The 21,927-nt window shown below is 37.7% G+C and overlaps 1 protein-coding gene across 2 annotated transcripts in view; it reads left to right on the top strand.

The window, feature by feature from the left end:
* CCDC88A (coiled-coil domain containing 88A) overlaps positions 1-17,380 on the top strand; it is a 201,985-nt gene extending 184,605 nt beyond the window's left edge. The window contains exons 26-33 of one of the 2 annotated variants that reach the window (XM_060249353.1): positions 1,714-1,797; positions 2,913-3,116; positions 3,414-3,485; positions 4,332-4,412; positions 7,482-7,750; positions 9,122-9,611; positions 16,140-16,241; positions 17,305-17,380. In XM_060249353.1, the coding sequence (XP_060105336.1) occupies positions 1,714-1,797; positions 2,913-3,116; positions 3,414-3,485; positions 4,332-4,412; positions 7,482-7,750; positions 9,122-9,611; positions 16,140-16,204 (1,265 nt within the window). In that variant the 3' untranslated portion in view covers positions 16,205-16,241; positions 17,305-17,380. Of the gene's footprint in view, positions 1-1,713; positions 1,798-2,912; positions 3,117-3,413; positions 3,486-4,331; positions 4,413-7,481; positions 7,751-9,121; positions 11,080-16,139; positions 16,242-17,304 lie in introns of those variants that run through there. The other variant, XM_060249345.1, reaches the window with a different exon arrangement.
* The last annotated feature ends 4,547 nt before the right edge of the window (positions 17,381-21,927 follow it).

Below are 21,927 nucleotides of genomic sequence, written 5' to 3'. Positions count from 1 at the left end.
TCCCAGATCCTCTTGCATGCAGTTACAGTATTTAAAAAAAGCTGTATGGGGGGGAGGCAGGAGCCCTTCTTCCCTCTGCAGCTCTGTCTCTCCCCCCCCCCCCCTTTAAGAAGCTGTTCCCCACAACTGCATTGTGGCTGTGGAGAACATGCAAAAACATGTCAAAAAAGTAACATAGTTTAGCTCTCAGTCAGGTACGTGCTTGTGGGAACTGAATTGTCCAGCAAATGAGGCTTAATTTTGGTTTGGGCCCATAGAGAGAAAGGCCTTGTTCTGCCTTCATACACTGTTTTCCTGATGTGAAGCATACCTGCAAGAGTGCTGTCTTTGAGGAATGCATGTGGAGCCCATTATAGGACAAATAGTGTCCCTCTGATCTGCTTCAGGATAGGAAAACAGTACAGGAGGTGGAGACAAAAGTTCCTTCTTCCTTTGCACCATTGTCCCAGTCTGATTCAGGACGCTTATGACTGATAATTGAGTTTCCCCTCGGTAACTTGCAAGCAAACATCTGATCATGCAGATAGATCCAAGCGGGCAGCCATGTTGGTCTGAAGCAATAGAACAAAGCAGTAGACAGGTTGCACCTTTAAGACCAACTAAGTTTTATTCAGAATGTATGCCCTGATTGGCTGTTCTGCGGTACACTTGCTACTCGGAACCTAAAACAGAAAGCAGTGGGCAATAAAGTATTCCTTTAAACATGTATATGCAAAGTGAGTAAAAGGCTGGATCTTATGCAGGTAAAAAGATCAGTGACTTTTAACTTTCTTTCTCTGAGAAGCATTCACACATACCCACGAGTAGGATTCTTTGTGTTCAAATTGGTTGTAATATCACACTGTATTGCAAGCAGCTGCTTCTAGTAATAAGATCCCATTACTCAGGACTCTAATCTTAGCACAAGAGAAGCTTGTGAAATATTTCTACAAAATAGAAGTTAAAATTATCTTTGCAGAAATTGCATGTTTGCTTTTTAATGCTTTTCTGTGAAACTTCTCACATTATCATAACTACATATTCCCTTTCTTTGGTCATTTTTCTGATTGATAACTCCCTACTCCCAAAGAAGGGAGTTAAGTTGTCAACAAACCAGGAACTCTTAAACAGCGTTCTGTAAACTCTGCGCACATTCAACATACTGCACTCATTCAACAGATATTGACCAACAAGAAATTCCTCAGATAATTTAAAAGCAGAAAACATTTGCTGCTACAGCTCCTCATTTATTTAATTGATTGTATTAAATAAATTAGCACAATTTTAAATGAACTTCAATGTGAAAAGGTCAGAACCGCATTGGTAGCATGACACTGATACTACTTATTGAGAGATACTCCCCCCCCCCCCAAGAGTCTTTTTCACCTCAGAAAACTTGTTTTGCTGGGTTCTGATTCCCCATGCACAAAGTCTGGTTTTGGTATTTTTCCTTTTTGTTTATTTTCCAGGTGGTTAGCAGTTTTTAACTGTAAAAATTTCTTCCTCACACATAATTTCCAGTGTTTTTGGGGTTATATTAAAGTTTCACTGCGGAGGCTTCATATTCCATTGCCATTCAGCAGCATAAAGTTAATAGCTTTTAATTAAGTACACCTAGAGGAAGCTCAAGCATTCATTTCTGTCCTTAGTTTCAACATTTAACTTCCATCTGTTCTTCTCCCCTTTTTCTTTCATCTTCCCGTTTCCGTTTTTCCTTATGCTATGACATAAAAGTGGTTGCACTGAAAAGACTGCCCTTTTTGAGGAACAGACCGAAGGAAAAAGACAAAATGAAGGCCTTCTACCGTCGCTCCATGTGTAAGATTTTATGACAGTTCAGCTTCTTTTAAATGGCTACACTGGCTTCCATTATTAATTTCACTAACCTTTCCCTGGACTGCGCTGTTTTTTTTCCTGTTTTGCAAAGTGCAAGTCCTGCTATAATACAAGGAGCTGAAGCAATGTTTCTGAACACCTGGACACTTTATTTATGCATATGCAGGGAATGCACATGTTTATGTTCAATATAGAGCCATTACAAGTATTTGAACATACATATTACACCCAAGGCTTTTTTTTTGAGCAGGAACGCAGTTCCGGCTGGCTTGGTGCCAGGGGGTGTGGCCTAATACGCAAACGAGTCCCTTTGGGCTTTCCCCACAAAAAGGCCCTGTGCAGAACAATGGTGACATCAAAGGTGTGGCCTAATATGCAAATGAGTTCCTGCTGGGCTTTTTCTCCCAAAAAAGCCCTGATTACACCCAAGTAGACAAAGATGCAATGCACTCTGTTTTTGAAATGTTGAACTCCACTTTCAGTAACATTTACAGAATCTTTGGTGCAAAACCAGTGCAAAAATAAATACCAGCGTATTTGTCATTCCAAGTCCAAGGGAGAGGAAAACAAATATTTTTGTCATTTCTTCTTCAGTGAAGTGTTCTTTTAAAAACTGGGGGAGAGGCTACAATAACTGTAGCATAGTAAAAACAGCTGTCATTGGATGCACTTATTTCAGATCCTTTTTCTAGTGTTATGCAACATAGGCTATTCCTGCAGAAGCCTACACTGAACAAGGACTATTAATCATTGCCAACACTGGTTTTTGTATAGCATTTCTGCTCATCTTACCCTGTTCATTCCATTTTGTCATTGCAAAACATATCAGAGCTTCTAACATATATATTTATCTGCTGTATAGCACTCCAGCACAAGCATGGCGGTTGTAGCTAATAAAAAGCAATTACAAGGCGGCTTTGGCTTTTTAACACTTTTCATTCATTCAGCCAGTTGCATGCTAGAATATATATTAATTTGTGACTGTAGCTTTCGGTATGCTTTGATGCTTAGATAAATGTGAGGCACTTAAAGTGCAAAATAATTTTTGTTAAAAACATTGAATCATGCTGATTCATTTGCTTTCATTTGCATCCCAGCCATGAATGACCTGGTGCAGTCCATGGTCCTAGCAGGAGGACAATGGACTGGTAGTTCTGAGCATCTGGAGGGTCCTGATGATATATCTACGGGTAAAAGGAGAAAAGAATTGGGATCTATGGCCTTCTCTACTACATCCATCAACTTTGCAACTGTCAACTCTGCTGCAGGCTTGAGATCCAAGCAGTTGCTTAATAATAAAGGTATAGGTAGAACATTTTCACAGTGTGATGTGGTTGTGTTGGTAACAGTAGTATTGTTGGAATCTGTTCATGTTCCCATTTCACATGCTTTTCCAGCAAAAAAATTCCACCCTGGAATAACTGAATTGAGGACTTGTGGGTTAATTGGATGGAGAAACAATTCAATACCTGTAAACTTCGTTGTGGGGACCATGAGATTATCTAAAGAAATAATTATAATTCCGGAGAAAACATATCATTTGGCAGTCAATTTAAATCATGTTTTTGCAACATGATTGTGTTTTGTTTCCCATCCAGATGCTACATCTTTTGAAGATGTAAGTCCACAAGGAGTTAGTGATGATTCTAGTACTGGATCAAGAATTCATGGTAAGATTTGCATTTCATTGGGTTGCACAACAGAAGATTTATGACAGGAATGCTACTGAAGTTTGTCCAGAATAAGAAATAATCAGCATTGCAAGTCTGCATGTTCTTGCATCGTATCTAATTGTGTGGGATCTTTCCTATTACTTTCATCCGAATTTCTTTCTTAACATTGAGTATGAAGTGCACCTAAACAGGAATCAAATTTCTCTTTTTGTGATCTAGAGAATCATAGAATTCAAGTGTGAATTTGCTTTTTATTTAAGAAAAAAACCTGCCTTAAACAGCTACAATAAAATCTTCATCAAAAATAGATTGCTATTAATAAAACCAATTTGGTTCAAGTAGTGTGAAGTTTTAAAGCATCTTAACACTGCCTTTATGCTTGCATTGGTTAGGAGTACAGGACATTAACTGTGCAGGTGCTCTTGCTCCTCCTGTTGGTGGCATTTCTGCAATGTACAGAATTCCATGTTAAATCTGTTGTAAGTGCCTTAATCACACCTAGTTTTCTGCATGTTGGCCAGCTTATTCCTTTTGAAATCCTTCCCCCCACCCCTCAACAGTAAACCAGCTCTGATTCTAAACATGCCTCTTCCCCCTCCCCCATTCTTTAGTATGTTACTGCTCCTATACTGTTGTGTTCAAAGGTGTCATCTTGAGCTGCCTGGAAATGGCTTTTTTCACCTGCAAGGAATCACACTTTTAACAGTGTGTATGCTGAGCTTGTGCAAGACCAGTAGTGCATGATTTTCTGCCTCAGAGCATTCTGTGATCAGAATGTACCAGGCATAGTGCCATCTGCTATGGGTATGTGCTTCATGCTGTCTACTGATTTTTTTCATTTAGCTTCGAGACCAGCCAGCCTTGATAGTGGCAGAACATCCACTAGCAATAGCAATAATAATGCCTCACTCCATGAAGTCAAAGGTATGCTTCTAGGCAAATTGACACATATGCTTCATCTCCATGTGTTTTGAGAGGGAGGGAAACAACTTATGGCATGTGGGATTTCTTTTCCTTTGATCATTTTAACATATTTCATTCCTTTTAAAGGACACTTTGATGTAAGATGGCCTCTGAATCTAAATAAATATGTCCAATTCTGCTTTTTCTGTATAGACCATTATGCTAGTACGTCATCACTACCTATGATGTTGCAGCAGTATTAGGAGGTTGCAGGTGGTCCTACACGATGTTCTTTCGATTAAGAAGTTAATCAGAGTTATAGTTTATTTCTGCATTAAAAATATACTTCCAAAAACTTGGTTGGATCTGGTCCAAATTGGCAATTTCCATCAGTTCCCCTGTCTGCTGTATATGTGCCCTTTCTCTTTACATTCAGGTACTTTATCCCCTAGGAGCAATATTCTGTGGAGATCACTAGGCAGCACTGGGGGTGGGAGGTGGGGAGCAGAAAAGTTTTATACTCTGGATAGAAAATCCATCCCAGGAACTGGAACAAAGTCAACATAGCCTTTAATTTTCTTCAAAGAGGCATCTGGGAGAATGGGACAAGTGAAGACAATGAATGATGGGCATCAGGAAAACCTGTGATGTAGAGGGTGGGGAATAGAGTTGCCAAGTCTAACTCAGAAAATATCTGGAGACTTTGGGGGTGGAGCCAGGAGACTTTCACATTCCCTAAAATAAATAAGTAAAAATACAGCAGTGCTGTCCCCCTCATTTCCTCATTCCCAAGCAGCTGCATGTCCCGTGTTCTTGTTCGTGTTCGCTCTCTCTCTCTCCCCCTCTCTCTCACACACACACCAGCTAAAATAAACAGTTTGCAATCCCACACTTGTGCTCTCTCACTGAGACAATTTACTCATGAGTTGCTGAAGTTCCAAATTCTTCAGACTAACACAGGGAAACCAAGGTTCTAGTTTATCCTATACAATGCAAACGACTTCTGAAAGGGTTGTGAAACAGGGAGTCTGGGCTGCTTTCCCTTCCTTTCTTACAGCTTCACAGCTCACTGGAAGCAGCCATGTTGTTCTGCTGGCTTACCCTGCCCCATTCAACCTGGCTCCTACAGATTTAAAGACACACACACCATCTAAAAAGCAAGGCTTTCCAAGTTTGTTCTAGCCTTCTGAAGTGGAAAGGCACATGGTGGCTGTTGGGGTGGGGCTTCCCCCTGCCGGCCAGCTGACTGGGGGCGGGAAGCAGCCTGCAAAACTGGGGGATCTCCTGCTGGGACCTGGGGATTGGCAAGCCTAGGGGGGGAAGTAGGTGGAGCAAGAGAGTCTAGAAGTAGTGAATGGAGCATGGAGCAAAGAGGGCTGGACTGCTTGGGAGTGGCAGAGGCAAGGAAGTTTGCAGTCCTGGAAACAGTGCAGATGCAGAGGAATCATATCTCTCTGCACACACACTCACTGCAGCTAATAGCTGCTATTTACACTTGTTTTAAACATATGATTAATTGATGGATCTTCCGGTGGCATTTTGAGTGGCACCTCAAAGTAGTTAGTGGAGCAGCTAGTGTGTCATATTTGAAGTACATTAGGTAATGGAAAATAGTAGAAGGCTTTGAGAAGCAAACAAATGAGAGGCAAATCAAAAGAAGGGGTTTAAGTCAACTAGGAAGGAAAAGGAAGTGAATATAGCTGTTATGGGCAGTAGCCATTGACTAAGGCAAAGAGTAGAAAGACAAAAAGGAAGTAGAAGCGGGGGTATTACAGAAGCTCATAAAGAAATTTTTACAGAAACAGAGGGATGGGGAGGAAAGACAGAAAGGGTAGAGTCTGAAATGAAAATAGGATGAATGGGAAAGAGAGAGAATGTGTGATGAGAAGGACATGAGGTTAACAAAGTGGAAAGAAAACAATGGTATGCAGAAGAAAAATGAAAGTAAGAACTGTTGCATGAAGAGCAGAAGAATGTGCAAGAAAACTGGGGATACTAACACAAAGTTCTAGATTGAATAATTTATGTTATCAGTTTGGGACAGAAGGCAGAATCAAGGGGAGAGACAATATTTTTGTTGTCTTCTGATGCAGGCTTTTCATACTCACCCAAATGGTCATACCTCTGCCTTCCCTTCTCTGTGACAAAACACAGTTCTACCCATATAGTTGTACATTTGGTGAACATGGATACAGTTCTTTAAAAAAAATCCAGTATAAATGTTGTTTAGCAGTAATATGCTATGGATTGTGGGCTGACTCACTTGTATTCTTTCAGAAAAAAACATCAGAAAGCAGCTGGTATGATAATGGATATGGATTGAGTTTCTTGAAGAGGCACTTGAAACATGGTGTAAATTAGTAATTTTTCCCCCAGCCATTATTTTCCCCCAGAATATTATATTTTCCCTCCAAGTAATATGTAACAGACTAAAATGAACAATCAGCAGAGTGCCTTTTTATAAAACCTTTCAGATAAGAAAGGATACTTTAAATACATTTATTTGACAATATGCTATTCCATAGTTTACATTCAGTTTTTGTAATATGTTTAGTTTCGTTTATTCGATTTGGATTTTGCCCTCCCCGCCAAAGCAGGCTCAGGGTGGCTCACAGTACACAGTAAATCACAATAAACAATTTAGATAAACATTAAGTTAAAACAGTTAAAACAATTTAAACAATTTGGTGCTAATTTCTATTTAGTTACAGATGCCATTTGATGTTCTTAGGCATCCTATTAGATCTTATATCTTGGCAGGTTCAGTTAAAAACTAGCTGGAATAGTATTGTCATGCAGGCCTTGCCGAACTGTCATAAATAAAAGCAAAAGTCAGCATTCTTTTTGTAGTTTTGCTGAAGTGAGACATAAAGATCTCTTATATATTTAGTGTCCTGGAATCTAGTACTGTTGAGATAGGTTAAAAATGAAGGGTGTTGTTTTTATATTTAAAAAATGAAGTATCACATTGAAGAGCCATTACAGGTAAGCCAAGGGAATCAAACTGTGTATCATGTGATGTGCCTGTTAAAGTGTTTTTATTTATTTGCCCAATGTAATAAAGCTGTCAATGCTATTTACTCCAAAAAGCAGGTGCAGTTAATAATCAAAGCAGGCCACAAAGCCACAGCAGTGGAGAATTTAGCCTGCTTCATGATCACGAAGCATGGTCCAGCAGCAGCAGTAGTCCTGTCCAGTATTTGAAAAGCCACGCCAGGTCTAGTCCCATGCTCCATCACAAAATGTCAGAAACACTGGACAGACAAGGAACCTGGAGAATTAAGACAGATTCCCCTGGGAGTGAAGTGGTTACTCTGCAACAGTTTTTGGAAGAAAGTAATAATACTATTTCAACTGAGGTAAGCTGGAAAGTTACCTAAGTTTAGGAAACAAAACAGATTGAACATGATTTTTGCATTGCAGTCCTGTTCAAGATGTTAGAAAAAAACCTGATAACTTAGATTTTAAAACAAAAAATCCTGGCTATAAGTTTGGTTTTCACCAGCCTCCTTGCCCTGTTTTTCCTTCTAAGATCTCCAGTGAATATTTTGCCAGATATATTTTCCACCATGAACTGAGCTGGAACTTTTTCACCTCTACTACTTATAAGTCTGGGAAACTGTTGGGTTGGGTATATATGTTAATTCCTGCAAATTCTCAGGCATGTCCTCCTTCAGATCCCTTTTTATGCCAATTAGTCTTAGTTTAAGTATTTAATACTTATGTATGTCTCTATGCATGTTACTTAACACATCCCTACAATATAATGATTAATAATCTCTGCAGATCTCTTGACAGTTGATAATAGGACACAGGCAGTTGTCAGCATTCTGTGTAGTTTTTTTTTTTAATTCTTCTAAATAACAAGAGTTTCCATCCTTATATTAGTTCAATATTAGCTTTGTGAAACCAGATAGACAAGAGAAGAGCATAATCTTAATATATACTAATTTATTTGCCTTGCATCTTTCTAGCTTTTTAAAGCTAAAACATAATACTGTTCTCAGTTTACTGATAATGATTGTACAGCCTTTGGGACTGGTAGGTGTTTCAGCAAATACTGTGGTTTCTTAGCCAAGATTAAATTTTTATTTATTTGTTTGTTTGTTTTTGTAGACTTATATTCCACCTTTTCCCGTAGGCAGGAATAACAGGTGAAATATTCAGGTGGCTGCTTGTTAAATTAGTATTGATTTATAGACAAAGAGGAAAAGAAGGTCTTGTTCTTGCATCTTGGATTTTTTCCAGGGACTCCCAACTGGGAATTCCAAAACTGGAAGCTTACACATTGTTTCAGGCATGGGATCTTTTGTATGATGTTCAGATTGCTAATAAAGTTTTTAACCAGTTATTGAGAAGCAGGTATGAGAGATTTAAAAGTGCAACTGCCATCACTTTGAGGTTTCTGATTTTGGAAAAGAAACCATCCTTAAATTAATTTAAAATAGATGGAGCTGTTCAAAGAAGTTTAATTTTTAAGGTAGGAATATATATTTATGTGCATTTACCTTAGTCTATGTAGTAGTAGATTTAAATGGAATAACGTAGCCTCCCCATGTATATAGCATATACATACTAATTGGGAAGCAGCGTAAGTATCAGCAATTTAATCAATTGGAACTGCATTGACAGTTTTTCATGTTTATGCTACAGGAGTTATCAGAATTCTTATTTGCATTTTGAAAAATAAAACTAAGCACAGAATAAGATGTTTTGGATGTGTTTTACAGATCAAATCCTCAACTCAAGAGAATCTGCTGGACGAAGTAATGAAAATTTTCTCTGAAAATGCTGAATTGGCAGGAAGAGATAAACTAAGGAAACACTCATCAGTTGGCAGTGGTATTGCCAGATCACAGAGTGTGAAAAACACATCTGAATTCTCTGATGGAAAATTAGTGAAGCAGGATCATCTTGTAAGATCCAGTACACAAAGAACAGAAGATCCCAACTTCTTGAACTCTTCAAAAACACTTACAGCAGGGACCAGAGGCAAGACCAAGTCTGTTAAGGAAAACATACAAATGAGCGTACCACAACGACAATCAAAAGATTGTAACCCTTATGCTACTTTACCTCGTGCAAGCAATGTAATTTCTACAGCTGAAGGAACTACTCGGAGAACAAGCATCCATGACTTTTTATCGAAAGACCCTAGACAGCCAATATCAATTGACCCATCTCCACCTACAATTGACAGAAGCATCCCATCAGCTTCTAGTGAGTACAGTCCTTCACAACAGTCCTCTTGTGTTTTTCATTATAAACCTTATACTACAATTACCCTGTCAGAAAATGATTTAGGTAGTATAGCTATGGGAGATTATTCTGCTCATAAATCAGAAGAGCAGAATTCAAGGACTGCCAAGACAAATTTAAATGCGAAAACACTTTCTTGTAGTAGCATGTACAGTGAAAAGGTAGGCCCATCAGTAAGCAGTGTACGGAAATACTCTGCATTCTGTTCATCCAGGCCATTTTTGTCACTTAATACTGAATTAGTCAGCAGTGTAAGTGGATTGCCTCAAAGGCCTGTATCAAAAGCAACCAATATAACTTCTGAGTCATCAGTGAAAGCTGCACAGAAGGATCATAAGCTACCTTCTGAGAATCAGAAATCTGATTACAGAAACTTAGAAGTGACTCCGAATAATAGTGAATGTACTGTCCTTGCACATGAAAACACAAGTGAGAGTAAATCCCCATTACCACTTTCTGAAGATACCCAAACTGTTTGGTATGAATATGGTTGTGTATGATTAAATAAAGACTAAATACCTTTCCCATACAATGTGGATGTTAAAAATATGTTTACTGTTTAAATCACATTTAAATCATTTACTAACTAGGGCTGTACCTAAATCTACATGTTTTTCCTCTAAGTGGAGTTGAATAAATTCATTTTTTTTCCTTAGCATGTGGCAGAATGTAAAATTATAATTACACCAAAGCTCGCATGAAACATTAACTGCATTGTGTATTTTCTGCATGCCTTTAAAAAGTGTTAATACAAGCTAATGGTCTGTATTTTTATTTTCTATTTGTTACAAATAATTTATTTTTTGTGCATTGCTGGATGCATGCTAAACCAGTTGCATGCTGCTGTGCCAGAAACGGCACAAAACACCAGGTAACTTTCAGCAACAGTAATTTCTTCAGTTTATTTTCCTTTCAGATGCACCAGTATCATGTGAATTATTCATTTTGACCCCAATCCAGCAACAATTACAAGTTATTAAGGCTGCAAACCTGTGCACTTACCTACCATAAACCCCACTGAATTATGTGGGGTCTGCATCTGAGTAAACATGCATGGTTCTGCAGTTTAAATCTGATTTTGAACCTTGTCTTTTTGCTTACTGATTTGCAGCCCAATTTTAATCATATTTACTCAAAAGTAAATATGAATTGTTCAGTGGAACTTGCTTAAGTACAGTTAGGATTGCAGCCTTAGTCATGACTTACATTTGTTTGATCGGGCTTTTAAATGAAAATGCCTTTTCCCCCTCCTGTACATACTACTGAAAAAATGCAAACAGTGCTCTGCATCCCTGGATTTTAATTCATGCCATGTGTAAATTCCACTCATGAAATAAGTTATACTCTAAATAATTATGTGCTGATAACTTGCACACTGAATATGAACTACTGTTCATAATAGTAAAACATTAATGTTGGAAAACCTAAATGGTGATTTATTTATGGTTTTGTTTAAAGATACATAACTAAATGCAGAAGCTGCACTAGACATACTGACCAGCTTCATCTTTACCCCCTTCACATGCTTTTCCTTACCATGCTTGATGTGCTTATGTGGTCCCGTATTGTCTTGTCTCCAGTTTTATCTGAATTTTTATTATACACTTTCCCCTGAGTATTAACAGGATGTTAGAATAAAATAATAAAATGGAACAGTGGTATTCTTTTTCTCTTTAGAAATATAGTAGCTGATTAGAAAATGAAACAGAAATGCGATATCACAGTTTGCTTTTCAGAATCCCATATATTCTAAAAAGGAGTATAGTGAGGCTGCTGTTAAAGAAACATGTTTAAAAACCACTAGATGTGTGAAACTAGCTGAGATCCATAGAGAGTATGACAGTCTTCATTTTCAAAAGTGGTTTGTCATTGAGGTTTAAGAGACTGTGATTTAAGGAACTCATATCCCCCATGTACACACAACTTACTTCTACCAGTGTTTAAAGTTTGAGATACAATAAAAGTAGGGGTGAGCAAAAAAAAAAAAAATTTTTTTTCTGGATCTGGGTATATTGGATCCCAAAAATATTGATATTTCCTAATATTCCTGAATCCTAATACCAGTAAATATTCGGGAATCCCAGTTTTGGTGGGGTCACTTATACCCTATGGGGACCATTCATAAATGTAAAATCTTTCCTGTTGTATATTCAATGTTCTGGATGTGGCTGGGGGTGGGATGGTTGAGGTAGATGCACCAAATTTGCAGCATAGCTGTTGGAGCCTCTCCTCAAAAGCAACCACCAAGTTTCAGAAAGATTGGACCAGGGTCCAATTCTATGGGCACCCAAACATCACTGTTTCCAATGGGGGAAAATAGCAAACCCAGCAGAATGTCCCCAAAAATCTCTGCAGTAGAAAGTGAAGGGGAGGGGCATTTTTGCAAGGCTATCAGCAGAACCAGTTCAGTGTACTCAGCAGAACATGTGGCAGTTCCAAAACCCAACTGAACTAAGGTCAAATCTGAGAATTTATGAAGTAGAAACTTTTGGGGGTGGGGGGGTGCATTTCTTCAGGGCAGTAGAACCGGTGCAATATACTAGTGCACAGCAGCAGGACCCAGTGCCATTGTGAGAAATGCCAGTTCAATAGGGCTGATGTCAAGCACAGAATCATAATTCAAACTGTTTTAAAAGTTAATCTAGGCCAGAGGTGGCCAAACTTATTTAATGTAAGGACCTTAAATAAACGTCAGATGTTTGAGAGCCACAAGACAGGAAGGCAGAAGGCAAATAGATGGGGGAAGGGGGAGAGAGGGGTAGACAGAAAGCAACTTTAACTTTAAATGTGTTCTCCAGACCACTGGCTGGCTTGCCTTGGAGAAGTAATGTAAAGAGAGAAATGCCTTCTCCAAGCCAGCCAACAGGGTGGTGGGGGCTTCAAGAGTTACATAACATATGTGAAAGAGCCATATGTGGCTTCCGAGCCACAGTTTGGCCACCCTTGATCTAGGCTATTATGCCACACACAACCTTGCCTCTTTTAATATCCTCCTAGCTCTGACCTAGTTAGGAAAGAACTTAAGCTTTATGCTGAAATTTAATTAAAAGTGTTTAAAAGTTAAACAGTTCCTGAAACAGACCCTTCTTACTAAAAGCCTTATGTAGCACTTAAATATTGTACTCAATAGCCCTTGAAACAGAAGTGCACACTTGGAACACAGAACATTGTGCCTCATCACCAGTGTTCCCTCTAAGCTGTGGAGCCTTGTGAGCAAAAATTCTACTTCTTGAGCTACTAGGGAAAATTTTAAATGTTATAATAATAATAATAATAAATTTTATTTCTATCCCGCCCTCCCCACCTCAGCAGGCTCAGGGCGGCTAACAACATTTTATAAAAACATACAATAATAATAATAAAACCTTTAAGTTTAACAATATAAAACATCAACAATAAACTTAATAACATTAAAAACCAGTTCAATAAATACAGTTATTCTGCGGTATAGTTCTTCAACCGCGTTGGCGGCTCCTTAATTTCTGATCTTCCTAACAGTCCGGGTGTGCAAATTTGAAAAGGACGGTCTTGCAGGCCCTGCGGAACTGCTCAAGGTTCCGCAGGGCCCGCACCTCCTCGGGGAGTCGGTTCCACAGAGTAGGAGCCGCAATCGAGAATGCCCGTGCTCTGGTGCTCTGATATTTTATCTCCTTCGGCCCGGGGATGGTCATTAGATTTTTCCCGACTGACCTCAGTGCTCTCTGGGGTTCGTAAATGTTGCAGGAAGAACTCGTTAAACTGTGTCCTTCTGGTCACTTCTCCACAATCTGTGATAGACAAAGAACTAATCTAAATAAAATGATTTTATTTCTATGGCCTCTGTTTAAAGGATAAGGAGACTGAAGAACCTACTGCAACATAGTTAAAAGCAAAGTACTTTAAAGAAGCCATTTTAATACCGATTATTTCAGAAGGGGCCAGTTGTTTAAATAGGCCCATGTTGAATTGGATTTTTTAATTGGACTGTATACGGAGATTTCAGAGAGGCTTTGAGGAGAGGGGATTTATTAGAGAAAACAGTCTTCACAGTTATAAAACATTTTCATCAACTTGTTACATTTACTGCTTCCCACATTATTGGATTAGACAACAGATTAAGGTACTGTTAATATATTGTTTTTTGTTTCCTAGCTACAGAGCAAATTCTAACCTTCCACTAAGTGAGGAATCCTTACAGAATTCATAGAAACTTGGCTACATTCAGATGTCACAATAAACCTCCATTTGCCATCTTGCCTGCTCCTTTCCACTGTGTGAAGTTGAAAACTAATTGTATAGGGACCTTTCAGTTAAACTCCCATTTGCTGTGACATCTAAGTGCAGACCCTGGGGAAACAGGACTTTTGTTTACTTCCCACAAATTAGGATTCTAAACACAAACACGCATTTATCATGACAATTTATAGAGAGCAAATAAATAAAAGACCGCCCAAAAAGGCTGTGCTGGGGATCATGGGACCTCTGCATGGACAAAAGGCATGTGGCATTGGAGTTGTAATGCGGGGAACTGGGTAATATAAAGTGAAGCTGACTGGCTCCAACCCATGTAGTGTGAGATCTGAATGAGGCAGGAATCTTCAGTGAATGAAAAATTCTACATAGAGGAAAGAAGTTGGAGAATTCAACTCTTTATCCTTACTGAGTTAATTAAGGAAAAATGCATAGATTGCTAGTGTGAATCTTAGTAAGACATAAGAGTATCTAGAATATCTTAAGTTAACATAGTTATCATCTGTGCTTGTCTTTGTATACAAGGATACCCCAGTATTTGTGGCAGTGATCTTGGAAAATTAAAGAAACAAAACACTTATCCAATAAGAAGATAAACTTTTATCCAATAAGAAAATAAAAGATACTTTTCCATTTTAAAAAAATCCACCTTTATTGCTGTTGCATTTACAGTAAGGAATTTGGCTACACAATTGTCAATAAGTTCTTATTGGATAGTGGTTGTGACATTATAAATAATCTGCAAGACATCAGCCCTCCACATATTTGCAGCATATTTTTACAGTGCTTTGAATGCTATGTGCTCCATTATATGCTGTCTGCCATTCATTTAGTGGAATTAACCCAGAAAGTTTATAGAAATATGTGAAAGAAGGTGGAATCCATAGTCCATTTATTGTTGGGGGAAAGTCCATAGTACTGTGGTACTGATTCCTTGGCTGTCAAATGTAAGCCATACTGGACAGCAGCCTTATCCACTTTCCTGGGACATGGGGTAGGTGCACATTGTGAAACAGTGCTTAGAAGAGTGACAGATAACATGCCAAAGAGCCACAGGTGGCTTCTGAACCATTGAGTGAATATGACTGCTATAGTATCATGCATTCTACTTTTCACATGCATGGTTATAAGGGAAAAAACCCTTAGAAACCATTGTCTATAAATTGTAATGAGTTTTAGCATCAAGATTTTACATCATTGTGTATACCAGCCATTGCATCTTGTATAAAAACCCACTGTAATGTCTGTATTTGTTTGAAGATTCATGCTGATCAGCACCAGCTAAACAACATCAAGACTGATTTCTCTCTTCTGTTTGAAATTTGCATTATTTTGAAGTGTTGTTTATGCTGCTTTTCCACAGAGTGTGCTATTTTCTTGCTCTGTATTTTGGCAGTTCTAATAGCCCATTTTGGCCTTAAAATGATTATCTAAGAGCAAATTTGTGGTGTTAAGTGGCATACAATGATGTCTCTGTAGCATTCTGTGTTGTCTGCTACTTGTAGCCTTTTTGCATACTGAGGTTTTGTGTGATTGCTTCATCATGCATCCATCTCATAAATCATCCTACTTTACTGTATTACTTTGCAATTTTCAAAAGAAGGGTTGGTATTAATGTTGTAATGCTGGTTTAAGCTACAGAGTGGATGGCAAAGTAATAACAGTTGAATCTTCACATGAACCCATTTAGTTTATGCTTTTGTTTTGTTGCATGGAGTCCAAGAATTAAATACAGGACCACCATCCCAAGAGAAGCATGGAGCAGTGAGTTAATTGTTGTACTGTGCATTGCAATAACTGTTTCACTTGCAACGGAAAGTTTGCTTGAAACATTATTTCACTACGCAAACAGCTAATTTAAGAAAATTTGATTTTGCATGTTTTATTTTGTTGCATGCAAGGATAGTTTTCTGCTTGTTCGACCTAGTTGCTGAGGTGAATAAATTAATTGCACAGTCTTGACTGACAAAACTTGGCATAGTGCATATATTTCCTTGTGTTTTCATTTTTAAAATCAATTTTTCACCTAAGGATAACTTTGAAAGGAAGGGGATATGTGATGCAAAATAAATAAATATATGTGGCATATATTAACAGAATAAATATGTAGAGCAACTGAGTTGCATTCCCATCTTCCATTCTTATTCCCAGCCCTTTATTTTTGTATACCTTCTATCTGTGGTGCATTATATATTACTATGAGAGGACATCTTTTTTTTTCCTGCTAAACAAATAACATAACATGCTTTTCTTCTGCAGATGTGGAAGCTAAACCAGAAAGCAGAAATTCAAAAAGCAGGTCTAGGGAGCAACAAAGCTCCTAATTCTATTACCCCCACTACATGAGACGTGGGCCAAGTGGTGAGTTTTCTGCCCAGCATGTAAATGAGATTGTTTTCATTTACAGAAGGGGAAAAAAACTAACAATGGAAGAACAAATGCACATTGCATTAACATTTGACAATACTGCTTGCATTATGCGGGCTCTCTGTCCTGCTAACTACTAAAGCCAAATCAACAGTCGGTATTTAGTTTTATCCAATCAAATGAGAGTGTTGCATCTTTTAAAGTCACCTTCATTTTCCCCAAACTCGCCTTCAAAAATTGTGTCCATGTACAAGTTGTATGAACTTCAATTGATCCATGTCACATTTGTGTCTCCTGTGTAATCCTGTGCCAGTGTAACCATACATAAACTCCATGTTTATCCCACTGTCTGCAGAAACCCATCTGTTTTGGATACTCATAAAACTATACTGTACAGAATGGATATTTTCTCAGGGTTTGATTTCTTCTGAAGAAATTTCAAGTGTAACAATTCTGCTTGAAATGTAAAAGTGATGCATGATGCTAAAAGATGCTTTTTAACTTGGCAGTCTTAAATTATGTGCCAAGAAAACATTGACTCTTGTGAACTCAACAAATAAAGCAAATTTATATGCTTTTCATTTTGTATAATATACATTTTAGCTATTTTGCATAATTTATCTTTCTAGATATGATGGGGGTGGGCAAGGAACAATGATATTGGAAATGTTAGTCAACCATCTTCCTGAGAAATGCTTATTGAGGCATTTCTTTGCCAAGCTTAAGGGCTAGATGATTTCTTTTTAGAAAAAAAAGTAGTTGTTACGAAACTGATTCCTATGCCCAGTCCCACATTCTGTACTTTTTCATATTACCACAGAATTGCAGTATACACATAGCCCTTTGTTTGATACATATAAGGTAAAAGACTTATTTTATTAACTATTCAATGCCATTATATATCATCTGCTCTTTCTGAGCCCATGCTGTCATTTCTCAAGCTAATATATTCTATTAGTCCTTTTAGAAGCTTTACACCCTGGTTTTTATCTCTTCTTTGTCTTGAAGCTTTTCTTACATTTTCTTTCTTCTCTTTCTGCTTTTCAATGGAATACAGAGAGAAAAGTGTCCTTCAGTATCCTTCAGCCTTTATTTCTGAAGTAACAAGGCATCCAGCTGTAGGAATCAAGTTTTTTAAAAAGTTGAGGAAGGTTTTTGCAATCCTACGTGAGTAGAGCAGTCAAGAAACACAAATCTTCTTTCCTTGAATCAAGGAACTGTACTAGCATCTCCTGCTGAATTTTTTAAAGACGGAATTTATTGCACATTTATTGCACTGTTAAGATCTACTGAAAATGGACAATTTCTCTCTGAGGACCAAGGGTTGTGTGGTCTCAAGAATTACTCCAGGAATTCAGTTACTTCTTTCTTCATTCTTTTACAAACTTGGTCACTGATTGCTTACTGCTTCTGCCAATAATTAGCAATATTTAGTTCTGTACATCTGAAGGGGGAAAGCTGTAGCATATTGTGGAATTTGTTGTAAATATATGTTTTGTTTTGTTGTTTAAAAGCCCCGTAAGTTTACTGGCACTTCACAGCCTTATTGCATAGTTTGCATGACTGCTATTCTTTAAATAAAATTAAGCTGATTATTTTGGTCCATATGGCAAAAAGAAATGGTTTACATACCTGAAAATATAACTGCGTACTTTAACCCACATTCTGTAGAAATTCATCTTTTGCATATGTTTTCTACACACACGTTATATTACATTACCGTATTCTAATTTTGTATATTGACCAGCTAAATATTTCTGGAACTCCTCTCACCTCATGCATTATCCCTAACCCACTAAATAGCATTTCTAGGGTAAATCTGTCTTACATTATTATTATTATTATTTTGTATTTTTACTGGGGTTTTATTTGTGATTTTGTTATGAGCTGATTATGGTCTAGGAGTAGCCTTAAGGGGAACCGGTAATGATCCACATCATGCAAGCTGTTCCTTTTGTTAGGTTTCTTACTAATAAGTTGTTGTTTTATTTTTCATAATTTTATTGGAATTAAGTTTGATGTTGTTGGTACTTTTAAAATACTTGTATACATTTGTTGTCTTAAAAACTCTTGCAAAGAGCACAAGAAAATAGATTTGGTTAATACTGGGAAAGTTCATGCAGTTATCACTGTGTCCTGATTTATATTAAATTTCAAATTTTATTTTCTTACAAACCAGTAAATGTGTTAATATTTCCATGACATGTATCAATTGTAACCTTTTGACCTCTTAGGGTTCAGCCCTGTTATGCACATGAGAATTGTTAACCCTGTGTCCTTTAATTTTTATCTCAATTTAATTTCTCACTGGAATTGCTGTACATGTAAACTGCCTACATTAACATACCTGTTTTACCCACACTTGACAAAGCAACACATTTATTAGAGTCATCAACATCTATTTTGCATTTTTATTATTTCTGTTAAGTTAGAATAGATCCTAGATCTACTCTGCCATCCTTATGGCTGCACAAAGTGAATTCCTGTATAACAAGCCATATTAAAGGTTAGTTGCCCAAGCCTTTCCTCACCCTCATATGCAAGGCTATTCATAGCCAGAGCATGTAGAAAATCTGTTCAGCTGTGGACAGTACAATTTGATTGTAACCATCCTTCCTGCCCTTTGTACAGTTGGGTTGGAATATGGCCATAATTTGGCAACTTCTCAGTCCAATTAGATGTGTGCTTAATGCAACTATTTTGCAGCCAGAACAAAAGTTAACCATATGAGGATTGCAGTGAATAATGGTTTCTTTCCTTAAGATCAGTGCAGAATGAAAGTGGTAGATACTAGACCCATGAAGGCCATAGAAACATTGCTGTTGTTTGTTAGAGAAAGAGTGCAGTTTCATTGCTTGCCTTGAGCAAGATCAGGTTACCATGTTCTGAATGTGTGTGAGGCAGGGTAGAGAGAGGTATATATATAAAAACACATAAATATATAAGCAGCGCTTCTTGTTGCATCAGAGTATTCAAATGAATGAGCTCTGATTGACATGGGTGGATTATTGCCAGGTCATCCAGAGATGTGATCATGGTAGAATTGTCCGTGTGTGATATCATAAGAGTATGTAAAAAAAGAATAGATTGACCGTATATATTTATTTAGAAAGCAACTTCAAAGGGGATTAATGTAATGAAACTTTCTCAGAGCCAGGCTCTGCAAGTTTCTGAGCATTCTCATTTTGCAGAATTTTTGTCCCCCTGGAAATTGAGAGCAGCAAGCCCATCATATGATCCTATGTTGCCAATAAAAAGAACTGATATTTGAACAAATATGTCTAGATGCTTCAGACTCAAGCAGCAGCAGCTGCTAGGTAAGCCTGATGGTACATTTAGTCAAAAATTATTCCGCCATTATAAACAAGAGTATAATCTGAGATGACCAAGGCACATTATACTGGACCATGTGGTGGGTGTTCATTATGTGCTTCACAGATTTTTCCATCTCACATCAACACAAACCTTTTAAAACGAGATTAGATGGGAGTGATTGATTAATCAAAAGCTAGTCATCCAAAACTGGTCAACACTGCATGGGTCTAGCTCTGTTGCTTTGTCAGAGCTTTGGGGAAATCATGCATTTCCAGCCCTCTGATTGACCACACCTATTTTCTTAAAATTTGCACCTTTTTAAGCTTTGCACTTGTTTTATGTACTTGTGTTTTTGGCTTAGATTTCATTGACTAGGCATGTTACCTTTTTACAGGCCACTATATCAGCTAATCTACCAGGAAATTCCTGAGCAGGCCCCTCTGAAACCAATGAGAATAGTTCCAGAACAGGAAATTTAACAGGAAAAGCTGATGGTACATTGTGTTATGTACCTATTTTGGCAGCAGCCTGGGTTAGACACTATGCGTAGGTCACCTCAGCCTACTACAAAGTTTTTAAAAAGAAATGCAACCTTCACTCAACAAAAAGCTAACTCACTAGTCTTTCTAGGAGAAAGAAGCTTACAGATTGTAAGTAATTTTCTCTGTATCATCTTCTCAACAAATCAAGTAATTTTTCCATATAAAGCAGAGTTTGGATTTTGTGCAGGACGTACATCCTTGTGTATTTTTAGTTCCCCTTCCAGAGTCCATTGAGGAATGTAACATGGCATTCCTGACCAATTTAGACTTTGCTGTTCTGAATCAGTGAGGAAAAATTAAATTTATGTAATCCCTTTCATCCCAACTTTCATTAGTCAACAAGTTTATAAAATAAAGTATTTTTAAAAAGTTTATAAAATCTGTGACAGTGTCAGAAAAATGTGTCACTTTGCCATCCATTGAAATCCCAGCACCTTTGAAACTAAACACAAGGGCTTTTTTCACTGCACACAACAGTATTCAGCAGCTAAAGAGGAAGCTGGAAATCAGTTTGTAACACAATGAAACATTTAGTTTTCCCCTCTGCTGCTAAGGCTGCTATTGCCTTTTCCAGGTTACATTATTTGTTAAAAAAAGTTTTTGTGCTTGGGGAGAGAGTGCAGCTCCAATAGTGGAGCCAATGTATGTAAACTCTGTTGCGTGTGTAGCTCTAATATTTGTTAAGAACAGAACTGCCTTAAAAGGGGAGGGTCTGGGTGCGACACAAACTGTTTAAACACTGTTTAACAGAGACTCTTATTTAAAGCTGTAGTTTTCCTTTCTTATACCTGTTAAGGAGTTTTGTAATGTTTGCCATTGTACACTACTTAATTATGTTATTAAAATTCAAAGCCAAATAACTCTTCAACCTTTTATTCAAGTAAGCTTTTATCTGGTATTTCAAGAAACCAGGAACCATTTCAGTGTATAAAACTGGGGAGAAGGGATTAAATTAATAAGGGTACATATCTGAAAGAAAACAGGATCAAGTGTTTTGGATTTAAATGGCGAATAGACATATTAATATGGCAAGTAGACATATTAACAGACAAGTTTACCAACACTTATTAGTCAGGATGGGTAAATATAACCTCCAGCTTCCAAAGGAGTACATCACTAGGTGAACAACAGTGGAGGAACGCTATTACTTTTAACTTCTGCTTGTGCACTTCCCAGAAAAGCAACCAAAATGATCAAGGGGATGGAGCACTTTCCTAAAAGGAAAAGTTAAGAAGTTTAAAGAGACTCTTAGGAAAGGGGGGAACAATAGAGGTTTATAATTAAGCATGGAGTGGAGAAAGTGGATAGAAGGCTTTTTCTTCTCCCGTGATACTAGAACTAGTGGGCACCCCATGAAGTTGATGGGCAGTTCTTTCCAGATAAAAGTGAGTGCTTGCTTGTTCAATGTGTAATGAACTTGTGAAATTAATTTCCGTAGGATGCAGTGATGGCTATTATTTTTGTTGGTTTTAAAAAGGGATTATACAAATTCAAGGAAGAAAGACCCATCTATAGCTAATAGCCATATTGGCAAAATGGAACCTTCATGCTTAAAAGTTGTAACCCTTTGATTTCCAGAATTAGAGAACAACAACAAGGTGGCTTTGAACATAAGAACAAAAAAAGAGCCTTAACCTGGATAGCCCAGGCAAGCCTAATCTCATCAGATCTTGGAAAGCTAAACAGAGTCAACTCTGGCAAGTACTTGGATGGGAGACCTCCTTGGAGGCAGGGGTAGGCTTTATTCAACCACCTCCCTGAATATCCTCCCATCTCCCACTTAGGTCAGTCACCAGAGATCACCGTTACTTCCAGGTTCACAT

This window comes from Heteronotia binoei, chromosome 1 (genome assembly GCF_032191835.1).
Source record: "Heteronotia binoei isolate CCM8104 ecotype False Entrance Well chromosome 1, APGP_CSIRO_Hbin_v1, whole genome shotgun sequence".
NCBI lineage: Eukaryota > Metazoa > Chordata > Lepidosauria > Squamata > Gekkonidae > Heteronotia > Heteronotia binoei.
Note: the sequence above shows the minus strand (reverse complement) of the source record. Positions and strands in the feature narration are given on the sequence as shown.